Source organism: Sinohyriopsis cumingii, chromosome 2, assembly GCF_028554795.1.
Source record: "Sinohyriopsis cumingii isolate HCF-2022 chromosome 2, ASM2855479v2, whole genome shotgun sequence".
Lineage (NCBI taxonomy): Eukaryota > Metazoa > Mollusca > Bivalvia > Unionida > Unionidae > Sinohyriopsis > Sinohyriopsis cumingii.
Genome location: NC_142962.1, coordinates 133,419,166 through 133,440,451, shown reverse-complemented (window position 1 = coordinate 133,440,451; position 21,286 = coordinate 133,419,166). Strand labels below are relative to the sequence as shown.

The following is a 21,286-nucleotide window of genomic DNA, read 5'->3' as shown; positions in this document are numbered from 1 at the left end:
TGTGACAGGCAATCTAACATAGTTTACATGTAATCTATTACTGTAATGATACTTCCTGATATGGTATAGATGTAATCTATTACATAATGCCTGATATGATGTAGGTGTAATCTATTACATACTGCCTGATATGGTATAGATGTAATCTATTACATACTGCCTGATATGGTATAAATGTAATCTATTACATACTGCCTGATATGGTATAGATGTAATCTATTACATACTGCCTGATATGGTATAGATGTAATCTATTACATATTGCCTGATATGGTATAGGTGTAATCTATTACATACTGTGTATCTTGGTTTGCATGTAGTCTATTAAATGCTGCCTAGCATGGTCTTGATTAAGTCTATCTTTACATGCTACCTGTCCAATGGTTTAAATGTAATTAATTTGTATAGGTATATACCTAAGCTTGGTTTACATGGAATCTGTCATAAGGTTGAATATCAATCTTTGTATTGTGTTTTAGGATTTTACATTATGATAGTTTTAGAAAGACAGCACAGAGATAAATCAATAAAATTAAAGAAACTTTACGAAATCCACTAACTGTCAGTATGTCCACAAATCTGCAAATATAATATATGCAGTTCGGGAAAAATTCTGTTGACAGTTGTTAATTATATCATCATTACAACTGGTAAAACCTATGGTTCATTCAGATATTAACATTATCACCTTCATTTGCTTTACATTGCCAGCATCAATGCTTTATTCATATATGATGACATAGCTACTTTTATATTTTCATTAACCTCGATTTGTTATATGTCTTCTTTCTACTTCTAAGGAATATAGTCACGGCTTGCATGTAGTGGGAAGTAAATGAAAATTAAATTCATTTGTGCTAACATATGGAATTATACACCTATAATCAATAGATCATGATGTGTAAAATGTTTATTCTCCATAACTGTGCAACAACATGGAAACGCCATTCTTAAAAAAAATCAATGAAAAGAGCACAATCCCATTGTATTTGAAATATCAAAAGACATTTTCCGATAAATGAACATGGAGTAGTTACAAAATATGCCTTTATCAGAGATGAATTTTCCACAGGTAGGCTGTCTTGTTTTGTATACATGTGTCAGGTATTGTATATTGGTACAGAATATTCAGTAGAGGTGTCATGGCTCAGCAATCAGATGAAAACAAAATCAGGTATGTCTTTGATTCAGAAGTGCTGTCACAGGTTTTACTGCTGTTCACCACAACTTAAATTTTTATGGCAGGACAAAAAACATTAAAACAGGAATTAGATTCTTTTTCCAAATATTTTTGTATAATTGTCCATGCCAGTCTCATTTTTATTGTTTTGTATCATGACTGTAAAATGGTATCGACTTATTTTGGAATTAACATGGCTACCATGTAATCAATATTAGATTTAACTCAGATTATGTTTATAAGAAAATTTCAGTTGTAGCATTTTTGATGTAGTTTTCTATTAGAATATTTAGTTACTACAGCCATAGTGTTGATTTATTATAATATAGTGAAAATGATATGGAATTTAAATGAAAGAGTAAAATATTTAAAATATTTATGTTTGCATCAAGAGTACACTTGCAGATTTTGTTTTAGAAAGTTGAGAAATGACATTGGCCTTTTTATTAACTTGATGCAGTAGCTCTTGGAAAATAGAGTAATGGGCCTTTGTATTATTATATGAAACATTAAATCATGCTAAATAAAGTGATGGGCCTTTGTATTATTATTATGAAACATTAAATCATGCTAAATAAAATGATGGGCCTTTGTATTACTATGACACATTAAATCATGCTAAATAGAGTTATGGGCCTTTGTATTATTATTATGAAACATTAAATCATGCTAAATAAAGTGATGGGCCTTTGTATTACTATGACACATTAAATCATGCTAAATAGAGTTATGGGCCTTTGTATTATTATTATGAAACATTAAATCATGCTAAATAAAATGATGGGCCTTTGTATTACTATGACACATTAAATCATGCTAAATAGAGTTATGGGCCTTTGTATTATTGGTGGCACCCATTTTGCATAGGGTTAGAATTTTAAAGAAAAAGAATTTCTCCAGCTTTCCTCACTGGTTATACTGGCTATTCATAAAAGACCTTGTATATCTTAGGTATAATTCAAAGAACCTTTAATTCCCTTTATTTTGGTGTATAATTGATGGGTGTAATATGGGTTATAGAGTATACAGCTAGGTCTTACTCCAGATGTGCACCTTTCAAAAAGTGCTAGCTCCACTTGGTCATTTTCACTTCCTGAACTTCAGAGGTAAATTGTATAAAAAAGAGCCAATAACTTTTTTTTACGTTTTATATATTTGGTAATTCATTCATTGCACTTTCAGAAGCTGGTTTTGTCTAGTCTGGCAAAATTCATTTTCCCTATTTTAATAGCTGCTATGGATAGTGTACTTTAGACTAATTCAGTGCTAGACATCACTATAAACTGCCACACTGCATATATCTTAGTGGTATGACTGAAAAATTGTTAAGCTATGTTTAAAATCCAAAACGCACGCCCACACACCCACACACACACATTTAACAGAATGATGGGCCATTGTATTATTTTGACACATTACCTGTTGGAAAATAGGGACACAATTTGGGAAGAGGAAAAAACACTGTCTTGATCACTATGGGATATATACAAGTTATGTGTATGTAATTTATTCTTGTGTTCAAACAATTCTGGGTCTGTTAGAAATATTTGCCTTGATGAAAATTTCTCAATTTTTACCTTTGGAATTGTCTTTCCTTTGTTCATACTACTGCATAAGTCTGTGGAGCCAAATTTAGTATGGTTTTCATGCATGGATGTAAAATAATTTTTGTGCCTTTTACAATTTCAATCACTGCAGCCAAAATGAAACCACTGCATATGTGAACCTAATATAGTACAGTGAAGCCAATATACAAAGGACAGTCAGAGAATAGGAAACATGTTTTAATTTTCTTCATGTGTAAGATCATTTTTTCCAGTGTTGTAGAACAATGGTGAAGATCACTGAATAGTTTTGGATACAGTGTATTGATTACCTCAGCAGAATACTTTAATGCTGTTTTTTAACATCATTTAAAACTTAGAGAATTTTTCACTGTAAACCTAAATTTTTATATCTTAGTTTAAACTGAGGACATTTTCAGTTGTTTTTGCTGCTTTAAGATTTCATCAGTATTCATGCACAGTTCTCATTTTTGGGTGTTTCTGATTTGTTGGTGTTAACTGCATTTTTTACACATTTTTAGACTTTGGAGATTCCTGAGAATTCAGTTTATTGACAGATGTTACCTCCAATACTTATAAGGATACTTCTTGGGAATTCTAAGTGTTCTTTATGACATGTACTTTATATACAGGGCACATATACACATTTTCCAGGTGATTCCTTTGAATTCATTTATGAGCAGGTATTCTTTTATATACAAGACAGCTTTTAAAGGATTTTTTAATTAAACAATTCCAGAAAGTGTTCTAGACACATGTTCCTTGTATGAAGGTGCCATTTAAGGCAGGTTTTACTTTATTGCCTGCTTGTTTGTAGAGTCACAAGTGCAATATAAAAATTGTCATAGTCACTACTGCAAGAATTTTGAAAGCACATGTTCTCCAATGACCATTAATAAGGAATTGATATATTTGCAAACAGGTCATGACATCTGGTTTTTGAAATAAGTTATTGCAGAGTATAAGATATTTATATGAATATCTACTCTGTTCTTTATTTCCAGTGCCTGGCTGAGTTAAAAAACTTAATGAATAATGATTTATACTATTATCAATTTTAAAGATGTTGCAATGTGCAGAGAAAATATTTACAAGTAACAATTTAAGGTATTACATTGGTATCCGATATTTATCAGTGATCCATATCATTTTGTTTCTGAGAGTCACAATGAGTACATGAATTTAGAAGATTGATTTTGAAGGTTCATAAAAAAATAGCGACACATGAATAGATTCCAGTTATTTATGTATAATTCTATGTGTATACACATGACAAAGAAATTACATGTATCATGTTTAGTACTTTATTCAATTAATAAAAATATTAATGGTTTAGAAAGCATGAAATACACTTTGTATATTTTTGATGTCATCAGCTATATATAAAATGATATTGTATAATAATGTCTTTAATATCATCCTGGAGTTAAAACTTTGTGATTTCAGGCCACCGCCATTTCCTTCCAAGTATGGTCAACTACCTCAGATTGGGTCACCACAACCAAATGCTGAAAACCAGCTTGTACCCGTCAACCGAGGAAAGGAAAAATCTAGTCCGCGGTTTGGATTCCAAGGTGGCATGGATTATGACACGGATGAGCGAGTGCGTCAGGTTGAGATACGTCTCAGTGTATCTGAAAGGTCTAACCGTGCCTTGTTGGAGGAAGTGCTTCGTCTTCAAACTGACTTGAAAAACAACACAAAGAGAAGTGAAGAAATTTTAATAGAGGAACGTGAGGCAAGAAGACAGTTAGAAACAGCAATAAAGCTTAGTAATGAAATCATTTCTCATTTGTCAAAGAGGATTCAGGAAACAGAGGACAAAATTGTGGAGGAGAAGTCAGCTCTGTCAAACTTGTACTCACATACCAAGAGCATGGAACAGGCAGTGTACAGTAACCAGAAGGAAATTGAGGCCAAGAAGGATGTCCATGCACAACGGTTAGTAGCATTATATCATATATTTCTTTCATAATATACACATTCCATAATACCTCAAGATGCTACAAAAGGTGTCATGATATATATATATATATATATATATATATATATATATATATATATATATGGCACAGACATAATGCTGAAGGTACCTCTTTGTAACTTCACAGAGTATTTTTTAATTTTATTTATGGACATTTATTCTTTGCCATTTAAAATATTGAGTCTTAAATTTGTGTTTATTTAAAATAAATTTTATGAAGCTTGTCAAATAATTCCAATTTTGGCTCACCAAGGTTCTTTACATAATTATATGATTTATTAAAAATTCTTCACAAATTTCATTTGAAATGAGATGGGGTGAAAAGATTTATCGATATATTGATGTATCAGTGCTTTTGCTGTACCGATATATATATCAATATGAGAGGTGGAAAATCAATTCAAAATGACTTTTACCATTTGAAAATTATTTGAATCATCAGCAGTTGTCAATAATATTCTTTAAATTGAGAATTGATCTGAGACAGATGTTGCAGGCACAGGCACTTGTTGTCAGTAAAAATGAAAAAGACTTGACAACACTAGCTTGCCTTCTACAGATGAACACCAAAGTGACGTGGTTCATAAGATAATTATTTTATCCAGCAGTGTTTTCAGCATGAAGTTGTCCCAGTTTCCTATGACCCTTGCCATCCTATTTTCAATATTTGGACATTTATTTTGGGGTAAAGGGTCAGAACCAGTTGCCTATCAGAAAGTTGGAATTCGCCTACACTGTATGTTGTTGGCATCGGTTAGCTGTTTACTAGCTGGTCTAGCTAAATTAAATGCCCTTAGGTGGAACCATACCTGTACGAAATTGATAGAGAGATGATTTATTTTCTCAGAAAGTGAAAGTATTACATTCGTTATGTCTTGAATCTGCTGTCAGATGAGATGAAAATACAGCATTGATGAAATTTTGACCTGAAACTTGCCATTTGCATTGCTATTCACACAACATGAATGGCTGAACTAAATTTGATTGACACATTGTCCCTAGGAACAAGTATTATTTGTAGTTTGAACCTTTCACGAAGGAAGTTTTACCAATGTGTGTATAAAATACGGGCTACTTAGAAAACCCAAAATGTCTGATTCCCAGCTTGGCTCGACTTTAGGTGACGATTTTGTGTAGCAAATACTGGCTGATGATAGTTTTGATGGCAGTGATTTTCAAAGTTATGAAGTATATCAGATTATTGGAACTGGGAAAGTTTTTATGGAGAAACCAGTGAGTGATTTTGAGCCTGCAGATGGTGTTTTGAAATGAGTCTGATGTACATGCTGGATGAGCAAAAAACCAGACAGTATGCTAGTCAATAGCTCTTTCAGCAGAAGTGGAAAAGACACAATACCAAGCCAAATTAAAATACAGACAATTTAAAATAAGGATACGATTTTAGTTTTTCTCAAACAAGTTAGTGTGGGATGATATGCTACAAAAACTATATTTCCAGATTCAGTATCTGAAGTAAGACAAACAGAATAAATAAGACTGGAAATTAATTAAGAAGTAAAGATATTTCTTTGATCAAAATACCTTAGTCTGGTGTCTAAGTGAGTCCTGCATCTGACCAAATGGAGCAGCCTTAAATGGCCTAAAATGTTGAATAAAGACCACTGACAACTGACAGGTGGTTTGTATGATAGCATTTTTGTTATCTTTTCATTGATAAGAATGGCTTTTAAATACATAATAAGTATAAGTCTGTCTAACCTGCAAACTAGAAATACAACCAGTAAATCACATAAAAGGACACCAACTTCCACTTGCTTACCTGGAATCCAAAGATGGAAAGACCATAGTTGATAATGTATTGTTTCAAAGGCTGTGTATCGTGTATCATATTGATATGCAGCACAGGTATATCATTTCTCCTCTAGAAATGAGTGTACCTTTATCTGTTTATCAGATATTCTGATTTGATTATATTGCTACTTTTTTCTCACTGGAAACATGAATATCAATTTAGATTCTGTATGATTTGGATTTGGATTTTTTTTTAATAACATAGATCTAAAAATTTTTCAGTCATATCGCTATGATGTCTGCAGTGTGACAGTTTATAGTGATGTCTAGCACTGGGGCATCATGTCGCAGACATGTAGCTTGATGTCCCACCCAGTCACATTATCCTGACACCAGGCTGACCAGTCCTAACACTAACCTCATAATGCTGAGCACCAAGCGAGGAAGCTGTTAGTACCATTTTTGTAAGTCTTTGGTATGACCCGGCTGGGGATTGAACCCATGACCTCCCGCATCCGAGGTGGACACTTTAACCACTAGGCCACCGGAGTGGTGATTCTGTATGATATATGACATCAGAAGTTATTAGAGTTACATATATTCACATACAGACAGAGTTTAGCTGCAGACAACATTGACGCTGATCTGCCTTTGCTAAATGGATCCAACTATTTAGGGTCTGTTTTCTTGTTGTACTGATTAGTCCTAACAAACTGCATAGACCCAGATCTGCTGGTGCATTATGTGATGGCAGATCTGGGTCTAAGTGGTTTGCAATTAAACTTAACTCATAAGTGAGTATATATGGTAATCGATTAGACGTGCAATGACATATAAGCTGCAAACAATGTTATTCTCACTGGCACTAAATTAATAAAATTTCAAGTCATTGAGAAGTAACAAATAAATTTGCTCTGTTTTGCTTTCAGTACATTTTGTATTTAAATGAAGCAAACATTGATTGTTTAACTTTTGATGTCATGGTTTCCATGGATTAGAAAAGGTGACCTGCAAATTTACAATTCTCCAATGTTAAAAAAACAAAACAAAATTGTATCTTTTACATAATAGGTGTTAAGTTCATAAATTGTAAAAATATTTATGAATAAAAAATATATAAATACTGTACATAAAAAGATTCTTTGTTTACTGTAAGATTCAGTGGAAGTTATACTGGAAATACTCACTTATAAGACAAGTGCAACTGCAAACTGCACAGACCCAGATCTGCTTGTTCATAATGTGCTGGCTGATCTGGGTCTATGCAGTTTGCTAGGAGTAATCACTAGAACAAACAACATACACCCTGATCTGCAGGTGCATTATGTTATGGCACAACATGGATCTTTGTTGCTTGCAGTTTGATTTGACTTGACTTATAGGCAAGTTTCTGACCCATGCGACAGAGAAATCTAGCTGTTTTGCTAACCTTACTTTTCTTATATCCGTCTTGTCATCTCAGACCAGTCATCTCAGTCAAGGTGTCCATGCGCTCAGAACTACTTTTAAAAAAAGAAACCCTTGTTGTCTTCTGCTGTGCCTGTTGTAGTTGTTCTAAATTCAAACAACATCAACAACAAATATGTAACAGAAACATAGTAACTTGATGTCAATCCATCTTTGAGAACACACGATACAAAATCATTCTGAGAGAGACAAAGACACCCACATACGATGTCAAGCTTTTTGGTCTTTTGCAAGTTTGTTCCACACAGCATGGTCACTTTTATCCTATATGCAGGACTAGCTCATTACATTTTCAGGTCGGCATTATAAAATGTAGCTAAAGCTACCTAACTAGTTTTAAATACTTTGTGTGAAACAAATTATATACTGTTAGCTACATTTAATGACACTGAACTGAAAATTGACTGTGCTACAGATAGGATAAAATTCTCAATGCTGTGTGAAATGAACTATGACAGAAAACACTGATCCATGCACATAGACTATAGACCTATACACTTCATAGCCTCCCAACTCTCTTAACAACTACAGAAAACTTAGTAATGGCCAGAAATGTGTTTGTCAAACATGCTTTATTCTAATTTTGTTAAGCATCTCCATTGTGCCCTAGTTGAATAAAAAATATACCTACCTTATTTAATGACAAATAATGCACTTACCAGCCAGAAGAAATCATTTATCCATCAACACATTAATCCAAAAGCAATTTTCACTGTAGCACTTACCATATTTCCAAGACAGAAAAATAAATTTTCAAAGAATCCATGAACTTGAAAGTTTAGCAAATGGTTATCCGCTAGGGTTCATATTTGGAGGGCTTTTATACATGTGGGTAATTTTACAATCAATATCAGGAACAACACAAATATGTCACAAACAGTTTCATCTCCTCCAAAGAAAAGGACAGCTATATACGATAGTGACACAGATCACAAATTACCCATGAGTAATCAAATGCAACATGTTACTCTTCGTTACACCTTGTTCTTAGTATAACTACTGTAACAGCAGAGCTGAGTACCCAGTATTGTTTCATTATTTACAATACAACTTTTCAAAATAGGAACTGATGAAAATGAAAGTTTCTTGTAATAAATAATTTTTATTTATTGTCGATTTCATATAACATCCATGTATTAAATGTGATAATACCTCATTACTATGCGACATTTTATGTTGTTATTTTTCTTTGCTCATGCAAATAAACTGTGTACTTTGGATGCAGTGGTCACACCAGAGCCCTCATTAACATATTGGTATTAATTAGCCGAATGTAAACATTTGCACGTTAACTATATTACACTAGTGAATGGTTCTTTTTACTTTAAAGAAATACATTGGGTGAGAAAAATAATCTACATTGGGGTTTGGACCGAGACAAGGAAATCCCATTCATGGGGTTACATTATATGTCTCCCCACAAGGCTTGGCAAGTAGGGAGACATATGATGTAACCCCACAACTGGGATTTCCTTGTCTCAGACCAAACCCCAACACAGATTCTATATATATCAGAACCATCAGGAAACATAGTTGTAATATGATCAACCAGCCTGTGATGGCTGCTGGATGAGAGATTTTATTCAACCCAGTCTTTGTACAGAAGTGAATTTAATATGTATACATTTTTTTCTCTCTCTGAATAGAAAAAAAGCATAATTATTAATATCAGTTTTCAATGCCTTCAGAATTCAGGATCTGCGGACAGAATTAGTTGAGACTATTCAGTCCAAGAATCAGCTGGAGAAAGTCACCTACACACTGACAGATGAAATACGAAATTTAAGGAGCAAGCTAGATACTCAGCAAGCAGAGTTTTCCTCCATGATTAATGATCTCCGCAACAGAGCAAAGAGACTAGAGGATGAAAACCGCACACAGGTTAGCAGAATATATGCTTTATGGTAGTATGTGGGTCAAATTTAATAATACTCAACTAATCGTTATGGTCCAATCTGTAAAATAGGGGCAGATTTGTCCAGTTTTCGCATTAGTATTACGTATTAGAGTATCAGATGCTTTGAGACTGAATGGTCCTTCTGCAAGCATCTTGGTGACTAATGCTCAGTTTGTTTGGTAAAGTGATAATCGTTTCCTTTAAGATAGATATTAGTCACTTAAGGTGAAATCAGTTTAATTTGAACTTTTTCTGCCCTTTCTTTGAATAGTCCTATATATGCAGATACACCCATAAGAATTATATTGAAGTAAAAACAGTAAAGATTATTTATAACATTTCACAGGGGATTGGGATTTTTATGACATTATAACCAAGGAACATTATATCATTATTTATTTTTCAGTATGTTTATGTTCATCTCTCTCTCTCTCTCTCTCTCTCTCTATATATATATATATATATATATATATAAAGAATACAAATCATATGGTGAATAACAATCCTTTCAAGTGTACTGGATCCAGCAAGGGATCACGTGTGTCAGGGATTAAGATAACTGCAGTAAACTGACAACGAACAGTGAAAAACTAGTATCTAGCTAGCTCGAGCACTTTCAACCCTTTGAAGAGTCTTTTTCAAAAGCAAATACAAAACATAGACAAGACAAACAAATAAAACAGAAAAACGGTTACGTTTGGGAAACTTTACATGGCTGTTTCTCCAGGAATTTAACCTTTTAACTCTATTATGTGTCGTCTAGTTTATTTCAGCTTGTTGCTGATACTGGAACATATTTGTATTGACCTAGAAATTCATGAGCCATAAAGACATCTATTATTTTATGTAAATTTATGTATGTGCAGATTATATCCTGGATATTTCATTGTTATAGTGGTCATAGGCTATTAAGCAAATTTAGAGAATTATTTCAAAGGAAATGTGTCAGCTGCAAAAGATAATTTTATTTGTGCATGGTTGTCTTTTTCTAGTCTTCTTAGTTTAAACTGCTTGGTTTCAGTGTTCCAAGGCGGCTTATCCAGTAAGATTCCTTTTCGTTCCTGGTTTGGGGGGCTCTAGTTGGGGTTGTGAGCAATCCCCAGACCAGGAAAGAAAAGGAATCTTACTGGATACGCCGCCTCAGAACATCAATTAATCTGTCATGGTTTGATGTTAAGTTCTCACAGTATTGTGTACAATGGTCTCTTGCATTTAGCTTCGGTTTAGAAAAAGTGTTGTTGTTGTTGTAGGGTTTAATGCCATTTTTCAGCACACGCTAGGCTATACATAGAAAAAGTGTAAGGGCCTTGATGCATATCTAGACTTTGATCTTTCATTTCTAAAAATCAGAACAAGTGTTTTTGTTTTAAACTCTATCCCATTCACTCTGTCACTCTTTGTCTCCAGGTTAATAATTAATAATACCCCACCCCCACCCCTTAGTGTAATAAGCAAATAAATTAGAATCTTAAATGACTTGCATTTCAGCAGTTTCTAGCTGCTAATGGTCAGTGTTGCATTAATTTTTAAACACGCTAAATATGTCTACATGGTATTCAGGGCTACACTCTCAGTGGCTGTTCATGCCATAAACCAAGTTGGTTTGTATTAAAAAGAGGTTACTTGCTGTATAATTTTTTCCTTGAATCTATCTTCAACAACCAGTCATGGAGTGACATTTTTATTTTGAAGTCAGCCAATATGCTTATTAACAATGGTTATTTGGGATGATGTTGAGCGTCAGTGTTATATTTTAGCACCAGTGTTTTATAAGAAAAAAGTACCGGTAACTTCTGAATGGAATTTTTTTGTTGTTTGTGGAAAAAACGTACTTGGCATCCAAAGTAAGAAACAATCTAGGAATCAAAGTGGAAACATAATAATGTAGTAGCTGCTTTTGTTACTAGATTCAGGATAAATATGAATTTTCTTTTGAGAATCTCATTTTTACTTGCATTTGCAGAAAATTATTTTTTAGAGTGCTTAAATTTGTTTGTAAATTCAGGTATAGGGCTCTAAAAGACGTGGCAATTATGATAAAGACTTAGTACCTTGTTATATTAGGTATTTTAAATACCTGCTTTTGTAGCAACCATGAAATTAGTCAAAGTTGGTACCCCAGATATACAGGTGAATTCACTGCTATCTATCAGTTCATTTAGTAATTCATACTGCTATCACTGGGTTCCTACCATATATATTCTCTTATAAGTTGAGTCAAACTGCAAACAACATAGAGTCTGATCTGCCATCACATAATGTACCAGAAGATCAGGGTCTGTGTTGTTTGTTCTACTAATTAATTGTAACAAAGTGCATAAACCAGATCTGCTGGCCGGGTCTGTGCAATTTGCACTTACACTTGACTTATAAGCAAGTGTATACAGTATCTATCGTAAGTGTTTCATTTTTGTGTTGTATACTTGTCAGAACTTAAGTGCTGTATTATCAGTGATGATCGATGATTGAATCTCCAAGAAAATTAAAAATTTATATCAGACCTCCTACATGACTCAGACTTTTCATGTAGAAAGAAAACCCGTTATTATGTTGAAGCTATAAATCATAGGTAGGGTATTTATGGTGAAGCTTTGAAAAGATCTTTTGTTAAAGCTAGTTACATGAGACATAAATGTTGAAAGAATGTTTCATTCAAATTGTATATAACTGTTGAAAGAATGTTTCATTCGGATTGTATTTTTTGTTTATATACAGTATTTCTCCTATGAAAAGACCAGGGTACCAACTTAATAAATTTGTCAGAAAGTAGTGGATGCGTTTATTATAAGATACACTTATATGTGGTAAATATTTGCTAAAATCTTGTAAAAATAGTGTGGGCATATCATCAAGCAAGGTGTTATTGTATAAATATGCTAATAATGAGCGTTAAGGAATGCAGTTTGGTATAATTTACTTATGCATAACAAGAGTAACTTTTGAATATCATAGACACAAATCTTTCATCACAATGTGCCACATAAAATTCCACACTCTTAATTCTAACAGTGATTTCAGACTAACAGCATAGGCACCAATCTTCCCCAATCACAGTGTGCCACATATAAGATTCTATGATGTTTATTCTATTAATGATTTCAAGCTGACAGCATCGACACCAGTCCTCTATCACAATGTGCCACAGATAAGATTCTATGCTGTTCATTCTGTCAATGATTTCAAGCTGACAACATCGACACCAGTCCTCTATCACAATGTGCCACAGATAAGATTCTATGCTGTTTTACCTGTCAATGATTTCAAGCTGACAGCGTCGACACCAGTCCTCTATCACAATGTGCCACAGATAAGATTCTATGCTGTTCATTCTCTCAGTGATTTAAAGCCAACAGCTTAGACCCTGATCTGGTAGACTTGCATGATGTGACAGCAAATTTAGGATCTGCGCCATTACATTTCTGAGTGACTGTTTATGTATTAAACTATGTAGCCCAGACCAATTAAAACTGGACCAAATAATTTGGTATACAATTTAGTTACATAGTACCTTATAGCTCACCCCCCTACTATTTAAATATAATAAATTGGTTTGAACCATGAAAAATAGAATAACTTTACATTTATTATACAGCACGCGGTCTGAAAATAGATGTCCTACCCATATCAGCAGTTTTAAAGACAATATAAACAAAAAACTTTTTCTGATATGTTAAGTAGGCCATTTTAATAAATAAAGTAATTTTGATGGGTTTTTCCACCAAAGGATTATCAGAAGGACTTTTACTTACCATATCAGATTGCCCTTGAGATGAGATCCCACTTCATGCAATTTGAATTTGAAATTATTCTAAATAACCCTGATTGTAATGTTCAGTACAAAAGCGATACAGTTTTAATTAGAGTATATCTTTGTTATGGTAACAATTCAGACCGACTGTGGACTGTTAATTACTTACAACAGTGTTGTCATTGAGTCAGCATGGTATTAAGTTTTAAATAATTTCTGACTGTAAATCAGGTGTCAAAGTTTGGTGATAGAAAAAACAACATTCACATGACCTAATATTGCAGAATCAAATTGCATAATCTAACTTCATACCTTATATCTCAAAGGAGCCATGGTGGTTGAGTGGTTGTGTTATGTGTTTAGGCTTTTTTAAACAGTAACAAGAGAAAAGAGAAGACAACAAGCTTTTTAAAATTTAACAAATAATTTATTTCCCATGAAAAACAAGGTACAAATGAGAAAAAGAACTTAAGGTTCTACGAATCAAATCCAAAAATAATTCAAGAATAATCAAAGAATTAAAAATAGAAGTCCTAATATAAAATGTTCTAATGAAACTGAGTTTAAATCCCGATGAAATCCAAAATGGAAGGCAATGATGATTGCTGTGGTCAGTGAAGTACTGATGTGTCAACAGTTCTTTGTTGAATCACAGAAAATATTCCAGAGTTTAAATTCTGTAAATTTCAATAACTGTCTTTGTCCAGGAATTAATTTAGATCACAAGTATTTCCAGGGAAAAATAATCTCTTAAAATCCCAAAAATTTGAAGAAAAATTAAAAATTAAACTCAAACTGGTTACAACAATAATCACATTGACATCTCAAGTGTTAAGGCAAGAATAAAATTCTTTCTCAATACATCAATTTTAAAATATGGCTACAGCACAAAACAGATGCTCAGATGCAGGTAAATCCAGAACTTTGAAATAATTACATATTATTTGGTTGTTTGTCACGTACTTCAAGTATGGCCTTGATTTCATTTTATGAATCTACTCTAAGAAACAATTAAAAAAAACAATTAAAAAAACCAAGTGCTTTACTTCAGCTCATGAATCAAGGTTATGTACTAGGGCAGCATTAGATACAAAGTTTCGACTATTAGTGTTTACGAAAAACTGAACTGAATTTCTGGAAAAAGAATTTCTAGAAAATGTCAAATCTAGTAAATAAAATTACATTACAATAGCATGTAATGGAATAATAAAAAAAACCCTTAAAACTAACAAACAAACAATTATATTAAATCAAATATAAATTAAATCAAACATAGTAGTTGTGTGCCAGATTTGTAGGGTGCAGGTTATATCTTACCATCAGACCAACCTGGATTGGTTAACATGGCATATCCTTGGGCAAGGCACTTTACTTCAATTACCTCAATACTGAATAACCTACTTGTGTTGCTGTGGTGCAAAACAAACCAAATTTTATATCTTTCTAAGTAAAACAGCTTTGGCTAGAACATGACTTAATTCCTTGTAAAGAGATCTGCATTATCCCTTGCCTATTTTAGAAGGGTGATACACCCAGCCATCTCCCATTGGTGCCCACTTCCCTTTCAGGGACAGTGCCTGATTTTCTTTTAGGTAGCTCAGACCTGATTTTACATCTCCAGCTGTTTAATGCATGGTGACTATTGGAACATTTTAATGTTGATGTTGTGGGGTTTAACGCCATTTTTCAGCACAGATAGGCTATACATGGCGGCCAGTATTAATGGTGGAGGAAGAACCCGGGAAAACACCGGGAAGAACCACCAACCCACGAGAAGCTACTGGCAAGCTTTCTCACATACCCACATTGGCCGAATCCTAGACTCGAACCCACGCAGACAGAGGTGAGATGGCAGTGATCCGTAACGGACAGCGCTTTAGACCACTCGGCCACTCGGGGCCCCGAGTGGCCAAGTGGTCTAAAGTACATGTGCATGCCCCCATTTTTAAGAGAGGTTATGGTACCCTAACATGCACTCTCCTCAAAGATGCCTGGATCAGTTTTCTTCCCAACTGCCTCCTACAAATTACTTTAATTCTAAACTGGACAAAGCACATTCAGAAAATACCATTGAGCAGTATCTATTTGCTAAACTATATAGGCTTTATCTAGAACCTGTTACAGTATGCCATGCAATCACAGAGGTACCACTGAAAATATAGCACATTTGGATTATAAAACATTTCTTTGGCAATGAGTAAATTGTGGAGGTGGGTGCAAAAAAAACAAAATAATAGCCAGTGGCAGAGGTGAAGAGTCGGGACTTATGACTCTGAAATTTATTTGTGGAGAGTACATATGAATGTGTAAAGAGTACTTTACTGTGCTTATAATACCATCACAGGCAACAAATACACTCACTCACAGCCCTAACTTAAGCTGTCAAAGACCGTCTGGAACAACACTGTCTGACGATTGTAGAAAATGCACTATTTTCATGCACACACAGAGGGCAATTCTGATCTGCTATCCAAATAATGTGTCAGCAGATTACTGGCAGAGTCTAATGCTGTTCACTTGAAATCATAATTAGAATGAATAGCTTATACCCTGATCTGCAAGCACATGATCATCGCATTGATGTGCTGGCAGATGTAGGTCAATGCAGTCAGCAGTGTTGTAAAGGTTATTTACATAAGGAAATATGATTGTTTAGCAAGAATTACACATGCAAATGGTTGAACATCAGCAGTCATTTTGAGTTAGAAATGTTAGACCCTCATTGGAAAATGGTAATATTCAAAACAAGGATCCACTTGCTACATTGTGTTAACAATGTCTTTTCAAATGATGTAGGTATGGGTTTTGTATTTGTATACCTGAAAGTGTTGACTTGTGTGTTCAAGGTTCAGCCATGAAATCTGATAATTGAAGCCAAGGTATCCTTTGTTGACCTTTATTTCTGAACCATATCTAATTGAACCAGATTAAACACAAAATTCACCATTACACAGTTTACAAGTGATTTTCAGACTTTAATCAATCTGTAAATCTCAGGTGGGAGCTAATTGCCTTTCCCAAGGACACACCAAGGCAGTCTAGCAAGGTTTACCAGGACAGGTATCAAACCCACAACCCTCTGATTACAAGCTGGATGCTCAACCAAGTGAGTTGATGAAATTTAGGTTGTAAAGTAATGTTAATAGCAACTATGCATTTTTTTCCCCACATATTCTTGACAGTTTATGAAAAATTAGATTTTCTTTAAGGAATTTTGATAGCTAAACTAAAAATGAACTATCATATGTGCTCACTTATAAGACAAGTCCAACTACGAACTGCACAGACCCAGATCTGCCAACACAATGCAGCAGCTGATATGGCTCTGTGGAGTTTGTTAGGAGTAATCAGTACAACAAACGACATAGACTCTGATATGCAGGTGCATTATGCTACAGCCTGTTAGGATCTTTGTTGTTTGCAATTTGACTTGACCTATAAGTGAATACACAGAGTAACTAATCGACAAGCATAAACAAGACAGGAAAACTAGAACAACCAGGCTATTTACATGGAGTACATTACCCACTTTTATAAAAATATGTTATGACGGAATAATCAATAAGCCAACTGACAATGTTTAAAAATGTACATTGTTGATATGTCATAGAAGAAATACTGTAGTCATTTTTTACCATATTTAATTATTTATAACAGACATATGCCCAGTTGTAAATGACATGGATCCAGATCTGTTACCTTAAAATGATATGCTGCCAAACTGTAAAAATGACGATACACTGGTCAACACATTATGGGATGGCAGATCAGGGTCTGCACTCATCACAGTTGGGTGCAGGTTTTACATGGCTAAATATGATAACACATTTATACTTTGCCTTGATCATATCCAACATTACATTATACTGCTACCATATATACTTGCTTATAAGCTGAGTTAGACTTCAAACAACAAAGATCCCGTTTTTAATGCGCCTACAGATCATGGTCATTTTTGTTGATTCTGCAGATTGTTCCTAACAAACTTCACAGACCCAGATCTGCCAGTACATTATGTAGTGGTAGATCTGGGTCTGTAAAGTTTGTAGTTGGACTCATAAGTGAGTATATAAATATACGGTACTTTTGAATTGTTTTTGAAATATAGAGAAGAAATTTCTCACATTAGTTTCTATTGAAAATTCTAATGATTTATGGAAAAACAATTGATAATGGGAATATGATTTTTCTTCTTAAATTTGTAAACCCCAGTAACCATACAGTCTCATCAGAAAAACAATCCATGTAAATAGTTGCCCCATAATATCAACAGAAGTCAACATTAAAGAGAAATGTAAAACATCAGTTAGGTTACAAAAAAATTGGCAAATATTGATTCAGCATGTTTATTGGGCATGCAGGCTAATTTTCCTATGCATAAACTATGTATGAAGATTTTATTTCCCTTGTGGGATATCATATTGATGTTCAGTTTTGGAGAGGGTGATAGACATAATTATAATCTCTCCTCCCCCTCTCCCCACAAATACATCCTCAAATGAGGCATATCTGAGGTTGGCAGTAATTTTCATGGTTGACAATATGCACTTTCATCCTTTGGTTTCCAAAAGGTAATATATATTCTTTTATACCCAGTGTTTTTTTTTAGCAAGCTCTCTTCAGTGATAGAATAGTCAGTGTACTGGTATAATCACAGCTATAAATGAACCATACATGAAACTGTTTAGTTCATGTAATGTTTTGAATGTTACTGATGCCTTTGGTACAAGTACAGATGCAGTACAATATGTAACCATTTGCTGTATAGACCTTATTAAGTCAGGGGTATCAAACTCAAACCACCCTGAGGGCCACATGAGGGCATTTTTGATGGCCCAAGTCCTCACCACCTTTGTTATCTCTCATGACACCTTGTGATTCCAATCATTTTGCGAGCTTGGGACTTGGCAGGCTGAATTTGGCCAGTGGGCCATAGGTTTGAGACCCCTGTTTCAAGTCATTGTACAGTCTCTAAAAGTCAATTCCATCTTGGTTAATCAAAAGTTTGTCACTTTAAAGAAGTTGTGAATTGTTACCTTTTATGTAAGTGTGTGTCTATGTATGTATCTCTCTTTCCTTCTCTTTATATATATATATATATATATATATATATATATATATATATATATATATATATATATATATATATATATATATATATATATATATATAATATGTACCCCAGATGTAAATGATGATAATGTTTTGTAACTCTCCTATTGCTAAAGATGAATGTAATATCTTTATTCCATTGGGGCGCATTAGGTCATGTACACCATGAGGTAATGTAGGCATAGGATCGCAAATTGTAAATTATTCAGCGAGACTAGGATCAAAAGGTAAAGGACTCGTGTAGGTCATATACATATACAAAATTGATGAAATAAAATTCGTATTAAAATCAAACAATATAAATAGTTTTAGTTACAAAAAGTGAACTTAAAGAAAAAGACTCTGGTAAAATGTTGAACTTAAAGGATATTAAACACCTGTCTGTGAAGACAGAATGATTGTTTTGTAGGTGGAGAAATAATACTATATATGTATGTTAACATATTAACCCCTGGAGGTTTTTGTCATTTTCGTCTGAAATTCGAGTAGGAAACACATTTTGAAAGCTATAATAATGTCTGAATACATCCTAAAACACCAACTTCCAGGTGATCTTCTAATAACATACTGCCTAGTTATGTTAGAAACGTAATTTTTCATTGTCTATTTGGCTCGCGCATGAGCAGAATGGTAAAAGTTGGAGTTTTTTTGCTGTTGTTGTTGTTGTGCTTAAAGGACCCATTATTTTTGTATCGAGGCCACTCTTTATTCCAAATGTCCATCTTATCCTACTTTTTGCAAAGGTTCATCTGTCTGTTTGCAGTTCATACCGGTCTGCCTTAGATCTGAGACAAAAAAGTCTCAAATCCAGACACAAAATCGGATTCTGACCAGGGGTGAATTTTAGGCCGTAAAAAATTGGGTAAAAAAATGAGGTTTTTCCCTCTGTATTTTGTAGTGCAACTAGAAATTCCAGATTTTTTGGTATCATTGTAGAGTTAAACATCTGTCTACCTTTCTGTACTAGCACGCACTTTAGTGTATCATGCATGACCTTGATGCTACAGAGCTTGGCAGTAAGCTACTACCTCCTGCCACATAAACTCGTCACCATGGGTTAATGTGTTAAGGATACTATCATATGAAAGTATGTATAGAGCATCTCCAGAAGCAATGAAATATAGGATATTTGGTTACAAATTAAGCAATTGATACCAAACCATTGCAAATTGGATTTCATGTGAAAACCCTAGATCTAAAAGTGAATGAAATTTAAAGTTTGAAAGCATCGGCGACAAGATACTTATTGAAAATAAGAACTTTTTCTTACTAGGGGAATGGTAATCAGGAATACTTAAGCTTCAGGTGCAAAGCATTTGCTTGCAATTTATGGAGTCTTTTGCATTATAAATAGTTATGGGCAAACATTCATGCTAAGTAGTTCTTTCACACTGAGGGACAAGATATTACTGATCACATCAGAAAGCTGATATTTGTATGTCTTTTTTTATAAATATATTTCATAAATTAAACAGGCCAGTAATGAATACAGATTATGATCTACCAAGGGAATACTGTATAAATGAACTACCTCATAATGCACAGTTTCAGATCTCATAAATTCAGATAAAGAAATGATCCAAAATTTATTTTTGATTGTCAAGTTATTGCTGCATTGAGCTTTTGCCAAGACAAGCTTGATAATAATCTAAAAGAGGGAGTTTCTTTTGTTTTCTAGGGATATTCAATATAGTCATAATACACATTCTGTATTTTGTTTTCTAAGGATATTCAATATAGTCATAATATACATTCTGTATTTTGTTTTCTAAGGATATTCAATATAGTCATAATATACATTCTGTATTTTGTTTTCTAAGGATATTCAATATAGTCATAATATACATTCTGTATTTTGTTTTCTAAGGATATTCAATATAGTCATAATATACATTCTGTATTTTGTTTTCTAAGGATATTCAATATAGTCATAATATACATTCTGTATTTTGTTTTCTAAGGATATTCAATATAGTCATAATATACATTCTGTATTTTGTTTTCTAAGGATATTCTACATGATTAGTCATACTACACTTATATATATTTTTTTGGTAAGGATATTCTACATGATTAGTCATACTACACTTATATATATTTTTTGGTAAGGATATTCTACATGATTAGTCATACTACACTTATATATATTTTTTTGGTAAGGATATTCTACATGATTAGTCATACTACACTTATATATATTTTTTTGGTAAGGATATTCTACATGATTAGTCATACTACACTTATATATATTTTTTGGTAAGGATATTCTACATGATTAGTCATACTACACTTATATATATTTTTTTGGTAAGGATATTCTACATGATTAGTCATACTACACTTATATATATTATTTTGGTAAGGATATTCTACATGATTAGTCATACTACACTTATATATCTTTTTTGGTAAGGATATTCTACATGATTAGTCATACTACACTTATATATATTTTTTTGGTAAGGATATTCTACATGATTAGTCATACTACACTTATATATATTTTTTCTAAGGATATTCTACATGATTAGTCATACTACACTTATATATATTTTTTCTAAGGATATTCTACATGATTAGT

General features: G+C 33.4%; 1 protein-coding gene across 8 annotated transcripts in view; it reads left to right on the top strand.

Annotated features, from left to right (window-relative positions):
• Nucleotides 1-21,286, top strand: part of LOC149805869 (coiled-coil domain-containing protein 154-like) — a 170,542-nt gene that overhangs the window by 27,576 nt on the left and 121,680 nt on the right. For all 8 annotated transcript variants that reach the window (XM_089950597.1, XM_089950595.1, XM_089950591.1 and 5 more), the window contains 2 exons: nt 4,192-4,686; nt 9,637-9,829. In XM_089950597.1, the coding sequence (XP_089806723.1) occupies nt 4,192-4,686; nt 9,637-9,829 (688 nt within the window). The remainder of the gene's footprint in view (nt 1-4,191; nt 4,687-9,636; nt 9,830-21,286) is intronic.